We start from the raw sequence: 23,328 nt of genomic DNA on the forward strand, positions 1-23,328 counted from the left end.
TGGTTATAACCAGCAACATCCCTGTGGTGCTATACATAGAAATTCCTGCAGCTTTTAATAAAAACACTGTTTCATTACATGGAAGAAGTTTAGAAGGTGTGGCTATATTTGTGGCCCAGCCAGATAAGCTGCAGCTGTGACACTCACATCCCATGTTTGAGTGCTGATTGAAAGCCTAGCTGCTATGCTTCTGCCCCAGCTGAGGTACCCTGGCAGGCAGTGCTAGATGGTACTTGGGCTCCTGCTGTCCACATGGGGGACTCAGGTGGAGCTTTAGACTCCTGGCATTGTCCTGGCCCAGCTCTGGACATTGACATCTTTTGAGAAGTGAACCAGTGAGTGAAGGAAATATTTTTCTCTTCCCCTTTCTTTTGTCCTCTGTCCCTGTCACATTTCACTTCAAACAAATAATTTGTCAATTCCATATCCCCACATCCTTTTTTAACTCCTTTCATATATATTATGTTGAAAATATTTTATTATTTTAATGGAAAGGCAGATTGGATTTAGAGAGAAAGAAAGATCCTTTATCCATTGGTTTACTCCTCAAGTAGTCACAATGGCCAGAGATGAGCTAATCCAGAAGCCAGGAGGCAGGAGCTTCTTCTGGGTATCCCCAGTGGGTGCAGGGTCCCAAGGCTTTGGAATATCCTTGGCTGCTTCCCCAGGCCACAAGCAGGGAGCTGGATGGGAAGCTGGGCAGCTGAGACACAAACTGGTGCTCATATGACATCTGGGTGCATAGCAAGGTGAGGATTAACCATTCAGTCACCGTACAGCACACGTTAAAATATTTTAAATTGTGAGTTATACGTAAATGGCATTGACACTATTCTAGAAGGAGTTGGGGGTGTGTGAACGAAACCTGTCCACGCTGCCAAGTCATTGAACTAAAAGGAATAGGGAAAAAAAAAAAAAGAAAAATCACAAAATGGCGGCCAGCCTAGAGGGAGTCACGTGGCCGCCATCTCTTTCCTTGCCAACCTCCAAGCAAGCCTTTCCCTCTCCCTCCAAGCGCGGACACGCTCCCCGCTCATTGTTCAGGGAAGCTAAGGTAAGCCTTCCTCAGCGCGACCCAGTCCCGCCCGCCGCCGAGGCCCTGGCGAGGCTTTCGGAATGCGTCCAGGAGCGCGCACGCCGTGCGTCTCCCCGTCAGCGTCGTCCCTGCGGGAGCGGTGGAGGAGGGGAGCGCTTAGAGGAAGCGAGGGAAGCTGGCGCATGCGCCCGGGGCTGATGGGTTTGAAATGGCTTCGGTGTTAGCCGGGAACCGACGCAGGTGAAGGTTTGGTACGCGCAGTTGCAGCTGTGGGCGGCCTGGCCGGGGTCTCGCTTCCCGTCGGATCCACGGAAGGGCTGGGAAGCGACCGTCTCGGCGGCACGGTTTCTGCAGGCCCGCGACGGTGGGGCTCCCGCGGGACTGGGGCGGGAGATACGCGGTTCCTTTTGTGCGGGTCGGAGCAGGCCCCGCGCGGCGGCCCCTCCCCCAGCCCCACGCTCTTCCCCGCCGCCCTCGGCCCGAGCGGCGGCCTTCCCGGGCTCCGGAGACGCCGTGGGTGTTGAGTCACAGACTCTGGGCCTGGGGCTTGGCGAGGCGGCCGTCGGAGGCTGGGCTTTTTTTTGGTGGGGGGTGGGAGGGAGAAGCTAGGAGGTTGGGGAGCTGGCGGCTTTTTATGACCCGTACGGGGTTATGGCGGGTTGGGCTCCCAGTACCCCCCAGTTGGCGCTTCCCCAGTGGGGTGGAGAGGTAGACTGCGCCCTCGGCGGCCTGCGGCCCTTCGCGAAGATAGATGGCGGGTCTCAGGCCGCTGCCTTCTCGCCGGAGGAGCGGGGATGCTCGGACCGAAACCTTGGCCTTCTCCGGTCGGACTTCAAGGGGGAGGGGTCCCCGCAGTGGTTCTTCACGGGGCATCCGTTATTCCAACTGTCTTTCCCTTCCTAAGGAACGGAAAGGAAGCCCTCCCCGTGACTTTCCCATTTCTCCTGGAGAAAATAAAGCCATGCTCGTTTTCGTGATATCCTTCAATACCTTTTTTTTTTTTTTTTTGCGTTCTGATCCCTATCACGCATTAATATTACTGAATTTATCGCTGCGCTTACCTTATCCCCCGCTCCCCAACGCATTGCCAGGAGAAACACGCAGGCTGTTATTACCAGCGAATATAAAGTTGTGAACTTTGAGCAGTTGGTTAGAGACTGCGGATGGTCCTCGTTGTGTGGCAGTCTGTAATCACAGAAGTCTGCCCTGATCATTGCTTTTTAAAAAACAAACAGTGTGCTTTGGGTGATCTCGCTGATGGGAAGATGGGAAATGTTGCTGCATTTCAGGTGCTCCTTCTCCCATCCCCCACCTTTCTACTTGCTGTTGTTTCTGCTTAGGAAGACACTCCCAGAGACGCAAAACATTTCTTTCTGTGACATGAGCAGTTGGGTTGAACTTTAAAATGTGGATTCTCTCTTACTAGGTCGCTGCTGTAGAAGACCAGCCGAGGGTTTTTTCTCCCTTGCATCATGGCTCAGTTTGGAGGACAGAAGAATCCGCCCTGGGCTACTCAGTTTACAGCCACTGCGGTATCTCAGCCAGGTCAGCCTCCTGACTCGGTGTCCTGGAAAGGTGGAATAAGGGTTGCCACCACACAAGCTTGCAAGGGCTGTTACCTTTGATCTATGCAGAGCTTTTAAAATTTCACAGGGAACTACAAAAAAATCTGTTTTACACAGTGGCTTCAGGGTTTTGTGTATGTGTGTTTGAAGAGTTTTTTATTTTGATTTTTATTGGAAAGTCAGATATACAGACAAGAAGATGCATTAATTCACTCCCCAAGTGACCCTAATGGCTAGTGCTGCGCTGAACCGAAGCCAGGAGTCAGGAACTTCCTTCCGGTCTCCCACGCAGGTGCAGTGTCCCAGAGCTTTGGGCTGGCCTTGACTACTGTCCCAGGCCACAAGCAGGGAGCTGGATGGGAAGCAGGGCCGCTAGGATTAGAACCAGCACCCATATAGTATCCCGGTGAGTGCAAGGCAAGGACTTTAGCCATTAGGCTACTGTGCCAGGCCTAGTTTCAGGGTTTTTAAATACCTTCATTTAATGATCTTTATTGGTTGTGTTGTTAGGTTTCACAGGCATCTACTTTGTTTACGTAGTAAAGTGTATGAATTGACAGTAAGTTTAAAAGTAAACGTATTCCTTTTTAAAAGTAAGTATTTGAAATCCATGCTGCTTGAGAAACTTAAAGAATTCTGGTATCAGATAAAGCTAAAAGACAGTCGAGGAGGCAATAAACAAATATGTATGCTTTCCAAATTCAGTAATTTCTGAAAGTCAATGAAAAATGTTGAAACTTAATATGTTTCTTCTTGATTTTCTTTGGAAGATTTTTTTTAATGATTTCTTTGGAAGGCGGAGTGACAGGGATGGAGCAAGAAAGTTCTGAAAAATTTTTTCACCTTTGTAAAGATTTATTTATTTGAAAAGCAGATGACAGTTCTTCCATATGTTCACTCCCAGATGGCCATAGCAGCCTGAGCACTTGGGCCATCTTTTGCTGCTTTCCCAGATGGATTAGCAGGAAGCTGGATCTGAAGTTGAGTAGCTGGGACTTAAATCTGTACCCTTTTGTGGTACTGATGTCACTAGCAGCAGGTTTACCCACATAGCCACTGCACCAACCCATGATTTGCTGGCGCACTCCCCACGTGTCCCAATGAGGGACCCAATTGGAACCCAATTGGGCCTCCCACATGGGTGGCAGAGACCCAAGTACTTAGGTTATCACCATCTTTCTCCCATGCTTATTGGCAGGAAACTGGATTGGATAGGAGGTTTATTCCAACGGGGCAGGAACAGGGTAGAGGTGGTGAAGATCAGGAAAGAAGGGGAAAGAGGAAAGAGAGGGAGAGACCAGAGAGGGAGGGTTAAGGGAGACCAGAGAGCGAGCTGCACCTGGGGGGGAACTTTTGTCTGCCAGGTGTAGGGGGCGGGGATTGGGAGGGATTGAGGCCAGGCCCCCAGGGGATTGGCGCCTGCAGGTAAATGCCTAGGGATGATTGGCGAGTGGGCGGGGTTGGGGAGGGGGCTGGAAGATTGGGGTGGGATTCAGGTGGAATGCCAGGTTACATCTGATTGGTGGACGGCTGGACCGGCGCGAACTTCATGAGCTGTGAGGAAGAAGGAATGGGACGGATCCAGGGAAGGATATTGGAATAACTCCTTACATTCCTCCCTTTTGTTATATATAAAGGAAGAGGGGCATTGTTCTCTGGCTTCTAGGAGCTGTTTTCTCTTGGCAGTGGTTGCAGCCTGGCGGAAGGAATGGGAGATGGAGGGACGCTTCTAGTCCTGCAAAAGAAACTGGTTAATGGTTTGATTAAAAAAAATTTTACATTTCAGTGGCTGGGAATGGAGGGAAGGGTTATTAAGAGTCCTTATTGAAAAGCTGGCTTGAGTTGATTTTCTCTTAGCCAGGCCTTCTTTTTTTTTAAAAAAAATTTTTTTAGGATTTATTTATTCCATTACAAAGTCAGATATACAGAGAGGAGGAGATACAGAGAGGAAGATCTTCCGTCCGATGATTCACTCCCCAAGTGAGCCGCAATGGCCGGTGCTGCGCCGATCCGTAGCCGGGAACCAGGAACTTCTTTCCGGGTCTCCCACGCGGGTGCAGGGTCCCAATTCATTGGGCCGTCCTCAACTGCTTTCCCAGGCCACAAGCAGGGAGCTGGATGGGAAGTGGAGGAGCCGGGATTAGAACCGGCATCCATATGGGATCCCGGTGCGTTCAAGTCGAGGACTTTAGCCGCTAGGCCACGCCACCGGGCCCAGCCAGGCCTTCTTGTACTCGATTCTTCATTGCTCCTGAATGGTCAGCATAGACAGGGTAGCTTCACCAGGAACCAGAGACCCTGATTACCTATCATCCTATCTAACTCCTCACATTTCCAAACAGAGGAGTGAACAGGGATAAAGGGACGACGACCGCTCTAGCTTCTTCTTTGCATTTTTTATTTTTAGATTCATTTATTTTTATTGCAAAGTCAGATATAAAAACAGAAGGAGAGACAGAGAGAAAGATCTTACATCCACTAATTCACTCCCCAAGTAGCTGCAGTAGCCAGAGAGCTAAGCTGATCCAAAGCCAGTAGTGAGGAACTTCTTCCGGGTCTCATAAGGTTTCAGGGTCCCAAGGCTTTGGGTCATCCTTCACTGCTTTCCCAGGCCTCAGGCAGGGAACTGGAGGGGAAGCGGGGCTGCTAGGATTAGAACTAGTGCCCATATGTGATCCTGGTGCTTGCACGGGAAGGATTTTAACCATAGGCTACCCTTGCTTTGCATTGTTAAATATGATAAACCTTCAGTGTCTGAGAGTTTCAGTTGGGCTTCTAAAATATGGTACAGAGTCCGCACAGCTTATTCTGTTACTTTGAATCTGTTTTTACTTAGGCTGTATCTTATACTAGTTCCATGTTGCCTTGTACTTATCAGCTATAATTGGAGGTCAGTTGCTGAGCCACTGTGTCCTCTGACTTGAGTGTTCTAAAATGTGACAGAAATGATGATGTAGGTGACCTTTATCCATAAAGGAATGGATACCGTAGGGTTTTTGGTTTAATTAATTTGCTTTGGGAAATTAACAGGTAGTAACTTTTGCAGGCAGTTGCAAACATTGTGAATGGCTTTTCGGCTTTTTGGCTAAGATCAAGTGTAGTGAAAACACTGAAATATTACATTTAGTTTAATGCTAATTATTTTTTATGTCAAAATGTAGGAAGACTGGAAGCAACCAAGTTTAGATTCAATAGGTTTAGGAATTTTACAACTACTGTGGGTCCAGAAGCAAATAATGTATTGGACTTTGATACAAACTAAACATGCTTTGGCTGGCTTTTACTACATGCAATTGGTTTTAGATTCACATCTGTAATATACCAAGAAAAGAGCTATTGCCCTAGAAATTGTTATGCTTAGCTTTTAACATTTGTGTTGTAATAATTCTATGTATAGTAGTCCTTGTTTTTAAGATTGAAGAAAGAAGATACCAAGGTTTATGAGCTTGTCACAGAACGAAGGTAGTAGTGAATATAGTGAATATATGACTTCCTTTTCTGTACTTGCCAGTAGAGGTTACAGATACGAAGATTTTTTTAAAGATTTATTTATATTTGAAAGTCAGATATACAGAAAGGAGAGACAGAGAGGAAGATCTTCTGTCTGCTTACTCACTCCCCAAGTAGTGGCCACAATGGCCAGTGCTGTGTTGATCCGAAGCCAGGAACCTGGAACCTCTTCTGTGTCTCCAGCGTGGGTGCAGGAACCCAAAGCTTTGGGCCATCCTCACTGTTTTCCTAGGCCACAAGCAGGGAGCCAGATGGGAAGTGGGACAGCCGGGATTAAAACCGGTGCCCATATGAGATCCTGACGCGTGCAAGACAAGCACTTTAGCACATTAGGGTTCCGGACCGGGTCCATGAAAATTCTTTAAACAGAGCATTTATTTGTGCTGTATTAAGATTTTTCAAAACAATTTTACTGACACATCATCTTATTTAGTAACCAGTTTTGTTTTTATTTTTATTGGAAACGCCATTAGCAGGGCTCTGGATTGGGGTTTCAACTGCCTAGCATCTAACTGGTGACTGGATTGGATATGTGTTTTAGGCACTGGCTTTTTCTGGTATGTCACAATGCCAACTCCACTAATCATTTTATTAGAGTTGATTATCAATTTGAAGCAAATTTCTTTGTTTTGTTTTTTTGTTTGTTTTATTTTATTTATTTTTTCATTGATTACATTGCATTATGTGACACAGTTTTATAGGCACTGGGGTTCCTCCCCACCCTTCCCCAAACCCTCCCCCCATAGTGGATTCCTCCACCTTGTTGCATTACCACAGTTCAAGTTCAGTTGAGATTCTTTCATTGCAAGCATCTACCGAGCATAAAGTCCAGCATCTTATTGTCCAGTTCAGTGGTTTCTTGGGGAGACCATCTCTGGTCTGATAGTAGAGCCAGCAGAGTATCATCCCGATTAATTAAAAGCCCCAATATAACATCAGCAACAATTTATGATGTTATGGAATTAGTTGACATAGTATTGAGGATCCAATATGTTAAAAAAAAAAAAAAAGGATGCAAGTTCTGAACCACATCCTGTGACTTCTACATTGACATTTCAATTATTAGTTTATATACAACCGGATTCTATACACCTTAAAATGGTGAAGCAAATTTCTATCAATTTTTTTCTGTGGTGCAGCAAGTATGTGCTAATTACATGTATTTCAATAGAAAATAGTGGGTTTTTTTGAAAGCTTCAAATATAATTTTGAAAGATGTATTTATTTTTATTGTAAAGTCGGATATACAGAGAGGAGAGACAGGAAGATCTTCCGTTAGATGGTTCACTGCCCAAGCGGCAGCAATGGCTGGAGCTGAGTTGATCTGAAGCCAGGAGCCACGAGATTCTTCCAGGTCTCCCATGCAGGTGCAGGGTCCTAAGACTTTGGGCTGTCCTCGACAGCTTTCCCAGGCCACTGTCAGGGAGCTGGATGGGAAGCGGGGCTGCTGGGGTTAGAACCTGAGATTATATGGGATCCCGGGCGTGCCAGGCAAGGACTTTAACTTCTATGCTATTGCGCCGGGCCCTTCAAATATAATTTAAGAACCAAAATTGAGTAAGGACATTAGCTTAGATATTGGTTTTACTTTAACAGAAACACAGTGTTGTGGTTTAGTGGGTAAAGGCACTGTCTGTGACAGTGGCGTCCAGTGTATGCTGTTTTGATTCCCCACTACTGCACTTCCAACCTAGTTCATGCTGTAAGCCTGGGAGAAACAACGGGAGATGGTGCAAGTGCGTAGGCCCCTGCCATGTGCTGTGGGAGCCTGGGAAGACGCTTTGGCCAGTCCTAGTTGTGGATGTTGTGGCCGTCAGGAGAGTGAAGGAACAAATGAAAGATCTCTCTCCAACTCTCTAAATAACTTTACCTTTTTTGTTTTTGTTTTTGTTTTTACGATTTATATATTTTCATTTTTGAGATACTGTACAGAGAGAAGGACACTCCAAATGGTCACAATGGCTGGAGTTGAGCCAGTATGAACCCAAGAGTTTCTTCTGAATCTCCCACAAGGACTTTGGCCATTCTGCACTGCTTTCCCAGGCCACAAGGAGGGAGCTAGATTGAAAGTGGAGCATCTCGGCCAAACGTGCCAATATGGGGTAGTATACTGGCACTTGCAGGTGAAGGCTTAGCTATTGAGCTGTCATCCTGGGCCCATAACTCTGATTTCAAATAAATAAAAATTTTTAATAATTAAGCCATTTGGGCCCGGTACATGGCTTGGTGGCTAAAGTCCTCGCCTTGAACGCACCAGGATCCCATATGAATGCCAGTTTTAATGGTATTGCAGGCCACAGCTTAGCCAGATGTGCTGCGACACTGGTCCTGAATATTTATCTAAGCCTAAGAAAATCCATATTTGTTCTCCCCTGAGTGTTTACTTCTGTCTGCTGGGAGCTGATAGGACTGACTGTTGTTTCTGTTGCGGTGAGCATTAACATGGCCCATTACAAGGTAGTGAGTGGCCCGCCTCTATCCTTGGCTGAGCAGACCATTCTTTTGTGTTGTTGTGGCTTCTCTTGGATTTTTGCAGGGGAAGTGGAGCATGGGACATGAACTGATGCCCCATATTGGATTCCGGTGGAGGCAAGGCAAGGATTTTAGCTACAAAGCTACTGTGCCGGGCCCAAGATTAATTTATTTTTATTTGATAGGCAGATTTTACACACAGGGAAGGATAAAGATTTGTTTTACTAATTTCAAAGTTACAAAGGTGAGAGGAAATGAGATCCTCCATCCAGTGGTTCACCCCAGAGATGAATGCAATGCTGGGAAGATATGAGACAGAAAATTCGTTCTCGTTTTTCACGTTGTTGCAGGTGCCGCAGGGCTATCTTCTGCTTTCCCAGGAACATTGGCAATGGGGCTTGATTGTAAGTGGATCAGCCAGAACTTGAATTGGCATCCCTATGGAATGCTGGTGTCTTAGGCTACTGCTTTAACTTGCTTTGCCATAATGCTGGTCCTAAAATTTTTGTTGTAGTGCCTGAGTTGTTCAGAATATATAGCCACAGGTGTAATGACTTGCCTCTTTATAAGAGAATTCCCTCATTGCTTGTGGTGTTTTTCTCTACAAATATCCTGAGACTAATTCATGAGGCTGTATGGGAATTTCAAAGAATGAAATTTTGCTTGTAGTGGGAGTGCAGATAACTGACATAGAGACAGTCATCCCTTAGTATTCTCTGGAATTGGTCTCAGAAGTGCCTACTAGAACCAAAACCCAGGAAGTTTCACATTTAAAAAAGCCTGGTATTTGCATGTAACCTGTGTGTATTGGCCTTAAGATTTTGTATCTTCTCTGCATATTTGTAGAGACTGTGTAGATGGGGCTGGCATCAGTAGGCTAAGCTGCCACCTCCCGGGCAGGCATCCCTCAGGTATGCTAGTTCATGTCCTAGTTATTCTACTTGCAATCCAGCTCACTGCTTAGTCCCTGAGACCCGGACTTAGGTGGGAGACCTGGAAGAAGCTCCTTGCTGCTGTGTTTTGATTGGCTCAACCTGGTCATTGCAGCCATTTGGGGAGTGAATGAGTAGATGGAACAGCTCTGTCTCTTACCCTCTCTGTAACTCTGCCTTCCAAATAAAAATAAAAATTATGCTGTAATGCTGGCACCTCTCATTGTTGTCTTAGTTTTTTTAATTATTTATTTTTATGAAAGGCAGCTTTTATAGCTAGAAGGCGAGACAGAGAGAGGTCTTCCAACTGTTGGTTCACTCCCAAAACGAATGCAGTGGCCACAACTGAGCTAATTCAAAGCTGGGATTCATGTGAATGTAGGGGCTCAGGGATGTGAGCCATCCTCTGTTTCCCCAGGTCATTAATAGGGAACTGTATTGGGAAGTGGAGCAGCCAAGAATCAAATGTGCACCCTTATGTGGTTCCAGTGATAGCAGGTGGAGGATTCTTTTGTTACACCACTGCACTGGCCCCTGTGTTTTACCTTTTTCGTTAGCTTTTAAAATATTTTTTTTTCTTGAATGGCAAAGTGAAAGAAATATGGCAAGAAAGAAGAGTTCTTCTATGTGCCAGCTCATTGCCACAATGGCTGCTGCAGCCCAGGCAGAGCTAGGCTGAAGCTAGGAAGCCAGCACTCCATACAGATCTTACATGTGGATGGAAGGGCCCAAGTCATTTTGGGCTATTTACCTAAGCCTGTTAGCAGAGAGATGGATCAGAAGTGGAGCAGCCGGGGGGAGGGTTTGGGGAGAGGAGGGGATAATCCCAGTATCTATGAAACTGTGTCACATAATACAATGTAATTAATGAATTAAAAAAAAAAAAGTGGAGCAGCCGGTCCTCAATAATGACTCTAATACTGGGCACTCCTGTATTGCAGGCAGCAGCTTAACTTTCTGTACTTGTGTTTTGCTTTCTAAAAACTCTTCTTGAGAGTTCTCTAGCTTTTTGGTTGTGTAAGTTTCGTTGGTTTTATTCAGAAGTTATTTATGTTTACTAGAGTATGAACTGTTGGAGTCTGGGAAACATGAATCAGTTAAATTTACAAGCATTGTAAAATTGTTTTAGTTTTCCAGTAAACGATCACACACTGCAGTGTACAGCCAAACAATCATAGAAAATTCCTGGAAGGAATCCAAGTAATCCTTTTTAATCTTGTTTTAGCGGCTTTGGGTGTGCAGCAGCCATCTCTTCTTGGAGCATCTCCTACTATTTATACACAGCAAACCGCACTGGCAGCAGCAGGCCTTACCACCCAGACTCCAGCCAACTACCAGTTAACGCAGACAGCAGCATTGCAGCAACAGGCCGCCGCCGCAGCAGCTGCACTGCAGCAGGTATGTATTTTCTGACCTTTGATAAGTGACGGAGAACAGCAAGGTCTGAGTAGCCAGGTTTGCTATGTGTAAGAATGATAAGTTGTTACTATGTTGTCCAGTTTTTTTCTCATCATAAGAAATTAGGACAACACATGGGTAAGTATGGTTGAAATCCTTATGATTGTTCTGTAATTATTTAAGCAGAATTCAATTTTTACAAATTCTGGAGTGTTAAGTAATTATCAGGTTTAAATTTTAGATGAAGTTTGGTTGTTCCAGGAAATTTCTTAGTTTAATTCTGGCTGTATATGTCTGTATGTATGTAAGTCATCTTTAGAGAATGAATAAAGCTAATATCCCTATTTTTCTTTGAAAAACATTTTTTTTAATCTTTCAGCAATATTCACAACCTCAACAGGCCTTGTATAGTGTGCAACAACAGGTTAGTTTATATTTTCTGTGTTAACTGACTTTTCAAATAGCAATGTGTTGCAGAATTCATTTGCTGGAGTTTTATTCCTACGAGCTGTCAGTGAATTCTTTGGATGGGACTGGGGGACAGGAGGTGGAAAGAAAATGATCTCTTCAGGTAGATGTGCCAAAATACTCAGCAGCTCGTCTGCTTCTAGGAAGGTATGCAGGGGCTCCTGAAAGAAGGACCCTGTTCCTAGGAACCTTGGATCTGCTTTGCTGCGCTAGAACACATGTGGAATTACTTTCTTTCCCTACTTACGGTGTTATCCTTACACATGCTGCTGACTTTTTGTTGTTATTTTTGAAGATTTATGTATTTTTATCTGAAAGGTACATTTGCAGACAGAAGACAATACAGAGAGATCTTTCATTCACTGCTTCACTCTTCAAATGGTCGCAATGACTACAACGGGGTGATCTGAAGCCAGGAGCTTCTTCTGGATCTCCCATGTTGGTGCTGGTCCTATGGCTTTGTGCCATTCTCCACTGCTTTTGCAGGCACATTAGCAGGGAGCTGGATTGAAACTGTGGTGCCAAGATATTCACTCCCTATCTTCATTTTTTAAAGCAATAGAACCCCTCCTTTTTTTCATAGTGAAATTGTATGGAAACCTAATACACAAAATATTAAAATAGAGCTGTTAACAATAGGAGGAATGTTTTTCTTTTAATATTTATGTTTGAAAGGCAGATTCCTGTGCTTGCAAGTGTAGAATCAAGCAATAAACCTGTTACAGTGTAATAAGTTTTATTTAGGGCCTCGTGTAATGGCTCAGTGGCTATATCTTTGCCTTATACTCTCTGGGATACCATACGATGAAAGTTTGCGTGCTGGCTGCTCCATTTCCCATGCAGCTCCCTTCTTGTGGCCTGGGAAAACAGTAGAGGGTTGCCCAAAGCCTTAGGACCCTGCACCTGTGTGGGAGACCCAGCTCCTGGCTTTGGATCAGTTCAGCACTGGCTGTTGCAATCCCTTGGGGAGTGAATCAGCAGTCGAGGATATTTCTCTGTTCTCTCTGTGAATCTTTCCAGTAAAAAAATATAAAGATTTCTAAAATGTGGTAGGAGAACCATATACCTAACAACTTCTGTGACTTTTTCACATTTTCTTTAACTTTAATGGAATTTTTCCTTTTTTTTTTTTTTCACTCTAATTTCAGTTACAACAACCCCAGCAGACTCTTCTAACACAGGTTGGTGTGGTGTGCTTCCTTTTGGAATACCTGCATGAGGAGTAGACACAGTTTATTCCTGTGCTAGTTCAGTGGTTTCAGTGCTAAATAGAGGTGCATGTGTCAACTTTTTTTCTTTGATGACTTTTGATTATGGGTCCAGCTGAGGTAAATTTCAAATACATACAAGGTTTTTATACTGATTTTTTTTGTGTGTGTGTGGCTTAGATTTTAAACATTTTTGCATCTCATTCTTTTTTTTTTTTTTTAAAGATTTATTTATTTTATTACAAAGCTAGATATACAGAGAGGAGGAGAGACAGAGAGGAAGATCTTCCGTCCGATGATTCACTCCCCAAGTGAGCCGCAATGGGTCGATCCGAAGCCGGGAACCAGGAACCTCTTCCGGGTCTCCCACACGGGTGCAGTGTCCCAATGCGTTGGGCCGTCCTCGACTGCTTTCCCAGGCCCCAAGCAGGGAGCTGGATGGGAAGTGTAGCTGCCGGGATTAGAACCGGCGTCCATATGGGATCCCGGTGCGTTCAAGGTGAGGACTTTAGCCGCTAGGCCACGCCGCCGGGCCCGCATCGCATTCTTTAACTCAACTTTATATGTTGCATACCAGCTTAGTTTTTAAGAATGTTAAAACATTTTGAACTTTTTATAATCGTTACATAGTTGATTAGGGCACAAAGGGTCAAGGGTTACAGGAAAGTGGGTAAGACCATTGTTTCCACATTTTTTTGTGTGTGTGTAGCAGATATTTTTTTTTATATCCCTTTAAAAGTAATAAGCAAATTTTTAGTTAATTACCAGTACAAAATTGGTTTTGCACTGGATTTGGCTCTTGTACCATGGTTTTCTGACCCTTGGTATGTATATAGTTTAAGATTCTACGCATGTGGGCTAAAAAGGAACAGGGAATTTTTTTTTTTTGGAGATTTATTTTTATTGAAAAGGCAGATTTACAGAGAGAAGGAAAGAGAGACAGAAAGATCTTCTATCTATTGGTTTATTTCCCCAAGTGGCCACAATTGTTGTAGCTGAGCCAGTCCAAAGCCAGGATCCAGGAGCTTTTTATGAATCTCACATGGGTACAGGGTCCAAGGCTTTGGGCTTTCATCAACTGCTTTCCCAGGCCACAAGCAGGGAGCTGGATGGGAAATAGAGCAGCCGAGACTAGAACTGGCAACTATATGGGATCCTGGTGTGTGTAAGGCGAGGACTTTAGCCATTAGCCTAGTGTGCTGGGCCATGACGTGGGAATTGTTGATGTGCCTGTGTAATGGTAGCTGAGAATTGTACAATACAAGCAAAGGTATTACGTAGTGTGTATTACAGGCTGTCGTTTATTTAGGAGGGAAGTGGAGGATTTCCAAGTTGCTCCATATGTGTTTGTGAAAATAAAATGTTACCAGGAGACTCTAATAATAGCTTGTGGTGCTGATTGCTTTCTTGGAAAGGAAACTTGGATAGCTGAGGTATAGAGAGGCTGGCAGAACTTCTCCCTGTGTAAGGTTTCTATGTTCTTAGTCTTAAATTTGCTATTTGTTTTTTTCTTAGGATTTATTTATTTCATTTGAAAAGCAGAGTTAGAGTGAAAGGAAGAGAGAACTTCCTATATACTGGTTCACTCCCCAAATGGCCTCAATGGCTAGAGCCAGGTCAATATGAAGACAGGATTCAGGAGCTTTTGGGTTTCCATGTGAGTGTAGGATCATCCTGTGCTTTTTTCCCAAGCCATTAATAGGCAGATAGATTGGAAATGGAGCTGCCAGGGCTTGAACTGGCACCAACAAGGCTACTTTTATTGTAAGCAGAGGCTTAGCCTGCTGTGTCAGAGAACAGGCCCCAAATTTTATTAAAGAGCTAAAATCCACCAATCCTTCATTTCCTGGTAGAGAATTTGCCAGATTAAGAAAAAAAACCCCACAAGTTTTTTTATTTTTCCTTACAAAAGCATTTCATAGGACCCGGCATTGTGGTCTAGCAGCTAAAGTCTTTGCCTTGAATGCACTGGGATGCTAGTTCTAATCCCTGCAGCCCTGCTTCCCATCCAGCTCCCTGCTTTTGGCCTGGGAAAGCCATCAAGGACAGCCCGAAACCTAGGTACCCTGTACCCATGTGGGAGACCCAGAAGAGTTCCTGGCTCCTGCCTTCAAATCGTCACAGCACCGGCCATGTGATCTCTTGGGGAGTGAATCATCGGAAGGAATATCTTCCTCTCTGTATATCTGACTTTGCAATAAAAATAAATAAATCTTAAAAACAAAACAAAAGCATTTTATTATATGAACTGTGTAGAATCAGTATATATGATAGTAAAAATTCATGGGAAAATAATTTTATTAGCAAATTTTACTTAAGGTTTTCCTGAGCCTTTGTTATAAAATGGATTTTGAGTTTCTAAAGAGTGTAAAATGGGGAGTGTGTTTGATTTGTTTTTAAAGATTTATTTATTTATTTATTTATTTATTTATTTATTAAAGATTCATTCATTTTATTACAAAGTCAGATATACAGAGAGGAGAGACAGAGAGGAAGATCTTCCGTTCGATGATTTACTCCCCAAGTGAGCCGCAACGGCCGGTGCACGCTGATCCGAAGCTGGGAACCAGGAACCTCTTCCAGGTCTCCCACACGCGGATGCAGTGACCCAATGCATTGGGCCGTCCTCAACTGCTTTCCCAGGCCACAATCAGGGAGCTGGATGGGAAGTGGAGCTGCCAGGATTAGAACCGGCGCCCATATGGGATCCCGGGGCATTCAAGGCGAGGACTTTAGCCGCTAGGCCACGCCGCCGGGCCCTATTTATTTATTTTTATTGGAGAGGAAGATTTTATAGAGAGGAGTGACAAAGATCTTTTTATCAGTTCCTTCACTTCCTAATCGCCGTAGTGACCGGAGTCAAGCTGATCTGATGCCAGGAGGCAAGAGATTTTTCTGGGTCTCCCAGTGGGTGCAGGGTCTCAAGACTTGGGACCATGCTCTAGCACTTTCCCAGGCCACAGGCAGGGAGCTGGAAAGTGGAGTATCCAGGATATGTACCCGTGCCTGTTTGGGTTCCCAGTGCATGCAAGGCAAGGATTTTGGCCCCTGAGCCATTGTGCCAGGCCAGTAGGCAGTGTTTTAAAATTCAGTGAACCATGTACCTTTTTTGTTGGAGAAACCTGTAAAGTTACTCATCTAAGGGATCTTCAGTTTCAAGTCATTTTTTAATTTGATATTCATTTTGTCTTACAGCCAGCTGTTGCTTTACCTACAAGCCTTAGCCTGTCTTCTCCCCAGCCTGCAGCCCAGATAACTGTGTCCTATCCAACACCAAGGTCCAGTCAGCAACAGACCCAGCCACAGAAGCAGCGTGTTTTCACAGGAGTGGTTACAAAGCTGCATGACACATTTGGATTTGTGGATGAAGATGTATTCTTTCAGCTTAGGTAAGCTTCATGAAGTGTTGTGATCTGGCTTCTCTAAGGTTGCATAAAGCACATGTTTATCACTTTGAGTATGATTTTCTGATTTAATTCTTTAGCTTCTATTTTCTTTTTGCCTCTTTTTAATTTTGAGTATGATTAAAGATGTATTTTGGTTATTTAACACATTATTTTGTATTTTGATTTCTTCAGAAATATGTACAGGCTATATGAAGTTTCTGATAACCTGGATAGACGTAGACTGAAATTCTGTGTTAAAACAATTGTAAGAATTTATAAATCTAGACCACTTTATATTATCTAATGACATTGTAGACCAAAATGTTTTTAACTGAAAATAACTTGATAGACTAATACACAGTATTTGGGTAACTTTATGATTGTTGGTCAAAGTATGAATTTTCTGAGATATTTCAAATTATAGTTGAGCTTCCTTAGTGTTGTATTTACAAATTATTATGAAATTTTTGTGAGTTGGCTTATTGTTTTCCATCTTTTCCATTTCTGTTTCCATCTCTGTGTCTCCTGTGTGAATCTGCCTTTCCAATAAAAATAAATCTTTCAAAAAAATGTTTTAATGGTTTTGCAGAGTTCTATTTTGTATATAGTTTACATCTAAATAGTAAGTATGTAAATTTTCTTTGTCAGAATATTTTTCAATTGTGTTTATATCCTTTTCTTGCAGTGCTGTTAAAGGGAAAACCCCACAAGTGGGTGATAGAGTATTAGTTGAAGCTACTTACAATCCTAATATGCCGTTTAAATGGAATGCACAAAGAATTCAAACATTACCCAATCAGGTACATGAAATACTGAGGTAGATGTCATAGAGGCTTGATGACTATGTCATCTTACTGTCAGAGTTTCTGTTTTGAAACATTTTTATTTCTTTTTCTAAGAATCAATCTCAAACCCAACCTTTACTGAAGACTCCTCCTGCTGTGCTCCAACCAATCGCCCCACCAACAACATTTGGTGTTCAGGCCCAGCCCCAGCCCCAGTCACTGCTGCAGGCACAGATTTCGGCTGCTTCCATTACACCACTGTTGCAGACTCAGCCGCAGCCTTTATTACAGCAACCACAACAAAAAGGTAGTATGTGCAGTCATCTTTGCTTTTTATTTGACTAAACTACACATTTTAGTGGTTTCAAACTGTAGTAAGTGTAGGCTTTAAAATAAATGATGTAAGAGTGCTTATCTGCCACAGTGAGTAAGATACTGCTTTAGGCCACTGTCCCATATCAAAGTTCCTGGTTTCCTGTTTTGATCCTGCTTCTAGTTCTAACTTCCTCTTGGTATGTACTGTGGGAGGTAGCCAGTGATGACTGAAGCGCTCAAGTCCCAGCCTTCCATGTGGTGAACCTGGACTGAGTTCCTGGCTCCTGGCTTTGGCTTGACTATGGTAGGCATTTGAGTAAATGTGTGTGTGTGTGCATACTGCCCCTTCATCCTCCATTGTATCTCTCCCTTTCAAATAAATGAAGATAATTGTTACAAGATTTATGTATATAAAAGGTGAAGTTATAAGAGATATGGGGAAGAGATCTTCCATCTTCCATTGCCCAAATATCCACAAAATCTAGGGTTCCATTCAGAATTTCCACATGATTTTCAAGGTCTGAAGCACTTGGGCTATCCTAGGCACATTTGTAGGAAGCTACATCGGAAGTGGGATACTTGGAACTCAGGCCATTACCACTTGGGAGGCCTTATAGGCAGAGGTATAGCCTACTGTCCCAGAATGATGCCCTTATATTTTTTAGAGAAAGGCCAAAGACTGGGTAAACTTGAAATACTGTGCTTAGAACACATCCTGCTTTTGTAGCTTGATGTTAGTACTAATTATGTTATTGCTCATTCACAAAAGTAAGTTAAGTGAATAAAAAATTTTAAAATGCCTTTTTGTTTTTTTAAGATTTATTTTATTTTTACTGGAAAGTCAGATACAGAGAGGAGGATTCACTCCCCAAGTGAGCGCAGTGGCTGATGCTATGCCGATCCGAAGCCAGGAGCCAGGAACTTCTTCCAGGTCTCCTACACGGGTGCAGAGTCCTAAGGCTTTGTTCTGTCCTCAACTGCTTTCCCAGGCCACAAGCAGGGAGCTGGATGGGAAGTGGAGCTGCCGGGATTAGAACCGGCACCCATATGGGATCCTGGGCGCATTCAGGGCGAGGACTTTAGCTGCTAGGCCACGCTGCTGGACCCAAAAAATGCCTTTCTTGATGTAGCCAAATGTTAGATCTGCTAATTGTCTGTGCTGGTGTCTGTTGGAAAGAATGTTTTTGTCCCTAATTCTGATAAATATACCAGCCATATTTTCAGTACATGTATACATATAAAATAGTACTTTACTCATTGAAACATGGTACTTGAAATGTGTAAATTAAGTTTTAAAGTTCTCATTGCATTTTGATTATTTGATGAAGATTTATGTAAAAATGTTTAATATAAATGTGGGAATCGTAATTGGCTTTTTGCTTTGAAGATTTTATTTATTTGAAAGGCAAAGTGACAAATAGGTGAGACAGATCCATCTTCCGGTTCACTCTCTAAATGATGGCATTAAAGCCCTAACAGGAACCTGGAATTCTCTGGGCCACCTATATGGTGGCAGGGGTTCAAGCCCCTAGGCTGTTTCTGCTGCTTTTCCAAGCATGTTAGCAGAGAGCTGGTTCAGAACCAGAGCAGTCAGGTCTAGGTCTGAATACAGTGTTCATATGGGAATGCCCCAGTACTGTCTGTTTAAATGGTTTTATAAAGCCATAAGTATGTCATTTTTATGTATCTCAAATGACATTTCTTTTATAGAAAGAGCATTTATGTATAGGAAAAGAGTTCTTCCATTTGCTTATTTACTCTCCAAATGGTTGTAAGAACCAGGTCTATGCTGGGCTGAAGCCAGGAACCTGAAACTTTGTGTAGGTCTCCCACATGCATGCCAGAGACCCAGTCTTTAGGCCATGATCTTTTGTCTTTCCAGGCACATTAGTAGGAAGCTGTGTTACAGGTGGAATAGCCGAATCTCAAACCAGTGTTTGTATACAGGATTCAGTGTCCCAAGCAGCACCTTAACTTGCTGTGTCATAGTGCCAACCATCCTTTTCATGTTCCTCCCTCCCTTTCCTTCATTTTTCTCCTTTTCTCTGTTTTCTGTTTTATTTGAAAGGCACAGGGAGACACAAATATATCCTCTCTTTGCTGATGTCCTCCTTAACTACCAGCAGTAGCCATCCGGAGCTGGACAAGGCCCAATCCAGGAGTCCAGAACTCAACCCACACACATGAATCATCTGCCTCCCAGGATCTCCGGGGGGTATAGCTGCCTTCCCAAGTCATCAAATGGGAGCCAGCACCTATATGAATGCTGACACTGCCATTGGCAGCTCTATACACAGTACCACAACACTGGTTTTTTTCTACCTAACTTTTAAATACTTTATTTATCTGTGAATAATAAATTTGAATTATACAAAAATAGGTAGAGTACTGTTCTGTCTGGATGTAAATATATAAAATTGTGAGTTATTCTTACCTTCACTTAAAAATGTGTTTTAGTGAGGTCAGCGTAATGACATGGCAGATTAATCTTCCACCCTGTGGCTCCAGCATCCCATATGGGCGCCAGTTTGTGAATAGCTACTTCGCTTGTGATCCAGCCAAAGGATATATATTTATTTTTTAAGATTTGTTTATTTGTTTTTATTGGAAAGTCAGATATACATAGAGGAGGAGAGACAGAGGGGAAGATTTTCAGTCTACTAGTTCACTTCTCAAGTTGCTGCAATGGCCAGAGCTGAGTCAATCTAAAGCCAGGAGCCTGCAGTCTCTCCTGGGTCTCCTTCGTGGTTGCAAGGTCCCAAGGCAGGGAGCTGGATGGGAAATGTGGCCCTGGGATTAGAACCAATGACCATATGAGATCCTGGTGTGTGCAAGGCAAGGATTCGTGCCACTAAGCTGCAGAATATATTTTAATGACTCCCATTTACTTGGTTATGTTCAACTGATAGTTAATGCTTAGGAAGTTTGTTGAACACAGTGATCTTTTTCTGTCTTTTAAAGCTGGGTTACTGCAGCCTCCCGTCCGTATAGTTTCACAGCCACAACCTGCACGAAGGTTAGATCCACCTTCCAGATTTTCAGGAAGGAATGACAGAGGGGATCAGGTGCCCAGCAGGAAAGATGATCGCAGGTATGTTTTAACAATTACACTATGTCTTGTGGTGACAAAACTTGTATGTCAATGTAAATGTCTGGTGACTATGTATTTTTAATTGGTTGAGGTGGTAAATTTGATGTTGTGTCTATTTTAATACAGATTTTTAAAAAACACACTGTAGAATCTTAACATTTCTTTTCAGTTTTATTCAGCTAAATTTTCTGTAATTCCTGAAATATTAGTAATTTTGGAAAATTTTGCTTTTAAGTCGTGAAAGGGAGAGAGAGAGACGGAGATCCAGAGAAAGATCCCCTCAGAGGAAACGCTCCCGGGAGCGGTCTCCTCGGAGAGAGAGAGAGCGCTCGCCCCGCAGAGTCCGACGTGTTGTCCCGCGTTACACAGTTCAGTTTTCGAAATTTTCTCTAGATTGGTAAGTTCTTTCTCTTCCATTTTATTCAATCACTGATCTCGTAAATGGTTTGTAGAGTGTGTTCATACAGCATTCCCCCCGCTTGTCACAGCATTCCTAGGGAGGGTGGTGTGTTTTTGTGCACTCATTAAATTGAAAATTATTGAAACAGGAAGCTCCTGGAGGAAATTTCTCTGTGATTCAGTTGTATTTTAAAGTTAGAATCCTGGAAGATCCAGACTTATTGATAGCTTCATGTTCATATATGGTACATTGTATATCATGAAGCAGTAATGCAACAGTGAACTGATGCAAGTTTAATATGGACCTGTTATGGGTACTCACAAACCTATAGGATGTACACACAGATGTTTGTATGCGTATATGTATATATTTATACATAAATGCATTATTTCTGTCTTCAGTTATTAGAATCAAATCAAGGGGTAGATTACCAAGAGTTTCTTGTGTTTGACTTCATTTATCTGAAGCACATAACACCCAGTGTCACAGTTAATCATCCTTGAAGTACAGTGATTGAGGTGGCATCTAGATAGAAGATTACCAGATGGAAAAGAAAAATTGATAATAAGATCATTAATCATTGTTCAAGGCTATTAGCATAAGAATAACTATTGAGTTCTAGATCTAGTAAGTAAACTATATTTAAGTTACTGTATATTTAAGTAACAATTTTCTTAAGGTCAAGAAAATCTTGCTTGTTGACTTTCCTTGCTTATTTATATAATGGCTGTTATTGCTTGTGTTTGCACCAGCAGCTGCCTTTTTAGGTTTGAAATATTTGCTTCTGTTTATACTTTAAGTCTGTGTATTTCAGAGAAATTCATTGGAGCTGAAATCTCTTCTTTAGCCCCAAAGACACTGAACACAGAGGCTCTAGTTTGTTGGTTTTTAAGATGCATGCTTAGGGTGAGATCTTTTGTTTGCTAATTTATTAGGCAGAGTTAGAGAAGGAGAGATCTTCCATTGCTGGACTATTCCGCTGTTGGCCTAAGCGGCCTTGGTTGGCCAAAGCGGCCTTGGTTGGCCAAAGCCTGGAGTTGGGGATTCCCCCAGGCCCTCCTTTGTGGACCCAACCCCTCAAGCCATCTTTTGACTGCTTTCCCAGGCACATCAGTAGGGAGCTGAATCTGTAGTGCAGCAATCAGGATGGGAACCAGCACTCAAAGGGAATTTTATAGCCCGTGCAGGCCCAACATGCTACACCAACACCACCACCCCTAAAGCTTGGATTTTAGCTCATTTGTTTTCTGTTGTGGGGAAAGTTAGTGAATATGAGATGAAATTGAACAGTTGTTTATTTCTTTCAGGCTAGACATTCACAGTTGCACTTTATCATTTTGAAGTAAATTCTTAGAACATAAATGAACCATTGTAAATAAAAATGATTTTAACGTTTTAAATAGCTCCTCCTCTGTACCTGTGGAAATGAAAACTTTTTTAAAGCTAAACGATTCTGAGAGACTGCTGAAGAAATGATTTATTTGTTCTTGTTTTTCATGTTATTTATGGATTTCTCATGTTTTGTGATATGCTACTTGACATACTTCATACGTGCACACAACAACTAGGGCTGGGCAAAGAGAAATCGGGATGCTTGAACTATCTGTGTTCCCTGCTTTGGATAGCAGGGACATAGGCACTTGAGCCATTACTTACTGCCGTACCTTGTGTGCAGTAGCAGGAAGCTGGTATTGGTGATGTGGAGTCAGAACTCAGCCCAGGCACTCTACCATTGGTTGCAGGCGTCTCAGCTACTTTTCCAAGCATGTGCCCCTACACATAGATTGTTTTGGTAGAAAACAGATTTCTCACACTTTCCTCAGGTTTACAACAGAAACTAGTCTGTTTAGGTACAAATGTGTAGCAACCATAAAGGATAAGTTTATCACTATTTTTAGCTTCAAAGACATCTTTTTATACAGATTAGTTCATATTTGATACTTATCAGTTGGCTTTTGAAAAGGCAATGGTTATCTTCATTTTATAAAATATTGGTGTTTTCCACTTTAATTCATTATATTTTTAACATACATTTCTTGGCCTTTTACCAGATTGATTTTACCTTTGAGTTCTGCTTTTAAAAACTCTGTTTCTTAGGAAAAGGAAAATCGTCCTTTAAAAAATCAGTTACCAGATTAAAAGGCAAGACACTTTTTCCCTCTTTACATAATCATCAGGTACGGATCTTAACCATTGACATCGAGGCTATAGAGGTGTGGATGATCCAAAAAACATTGGTAGTTTGCTTCCATGTGAATTTTTGTACTTAATTTCGAATATGAATGTTTGTAGGATCTTTCTATATAATATAAGATTAAATTTCTTCATACTCTATAAATCTAATGAGAAACACTTAAATAATAATTTGTTTACATTCTTGTCCTTTCCTTGTATGTATTCTATATGAACTGTTATTTTTTCAAATATTATTCAGTTCCAAGTGAAGTGGAACTGCTTTTACTCAGATCTTCTCTGGAGCTGGGGTTGAAGTTATTTCAGAGGGTCTTCTCTAATGAATTATAAGCTACACACAAAAAGTAAAGAGATAAAGATAACATGTCGATACTAGCCATTTATTCAAAGCTGTGAGTATACAAATTTAAAGCTAAAACTTTCATGTCTCCCTGCCAATCTATAGCTTGTTAATTGTCTTTATCCCTGTTAAACCTGCTTTTACTGTGTTGTATATTTAGCTTCAGAATTGAGTGGATGTTAGCATAACTTGCAGTATTAAGGCTATTTATTCACTACTTACATCTGTT

General features: G+C 42.6%; 1 protein-coding gene across 3 annotated transcripts in view; it reads left to right on the top strand.

The window, feature by feature from the left end:
* Nucleotides 1-1,201: 1,201 nt before the first annotated feature.
* The window catches only part of CCAR1 (cell division cycle and apoptosis regulator 1), a 42,292-nt gene continuing 20,165 nt past the window's right edge, over nucleotides 1,202-23,328 (top strand). Inside the window, exons 1-10 of one of the 3 annotated variants that reach the window (XM_058671540.1) lie at nucleotides 1,202-1,400; nucleotides 2,463-2,581; nucleotides 10,741-10,913; nucleotides 11,293-11,337; nucleotides 12,530-12,562; nucleotides 15,785-15,978; nucleotides 16,661-16,775; nucleotides 16,875-17,067; nucleotides 20,037-20,166; nucleotides 20,402-20,563. In XM_058671540.1, the coding sequence (XP_058527523.1) occupies nucleotides 2,509-2,581; nucleotides 10,741-10,913; nucleotides 11,293-11,337; nucleotides 12,530-12,562; nucleotides 15,785-15,978; nucleotides 16,661-16,775; nucleotides 16,875-17,067; nucleotides 20,037-20,166; nucleotides 20,402-20,563 (1,118 nt within the window). In that variant the 5' untranslated portion in view covers nucleotides 1,202-1,400; nucleotides 2,463-2,508. The remainder of the gene's footprint in view (nucleotides 1,401-2,462; nucleotides 2,582-10,740; nucleotides 10,914-11,292; nucleotides 11,338-12,529; nucleotides 12,563-15,784; nucleotides 15,979-16,660; nucleotides 16,776-16,874; nucleotides 17,068-20,036; nucleotides 20,167-20,401; nucleotides 20,564-23,328) is intronic. The other 2 variants (XM_058671541.1, XM_058671542.1) reach the window with 2 other exon arrangements.

The sequence above is a fragment of the Ochotona princeps genome, chromosome 13 (assembly GCF_030435755.1).
Source record: "Ochotona princeps isolate mOchPri1 chromosome 13, mOchPri1.hap1, whole genome shotgun sequence".
Lineage (NCBI taxonomy): Eukaryota > Metazoa > Chordata > Mammalia > Lagomorpha > Ochotonidae > Ochotona > Ochotona princeps.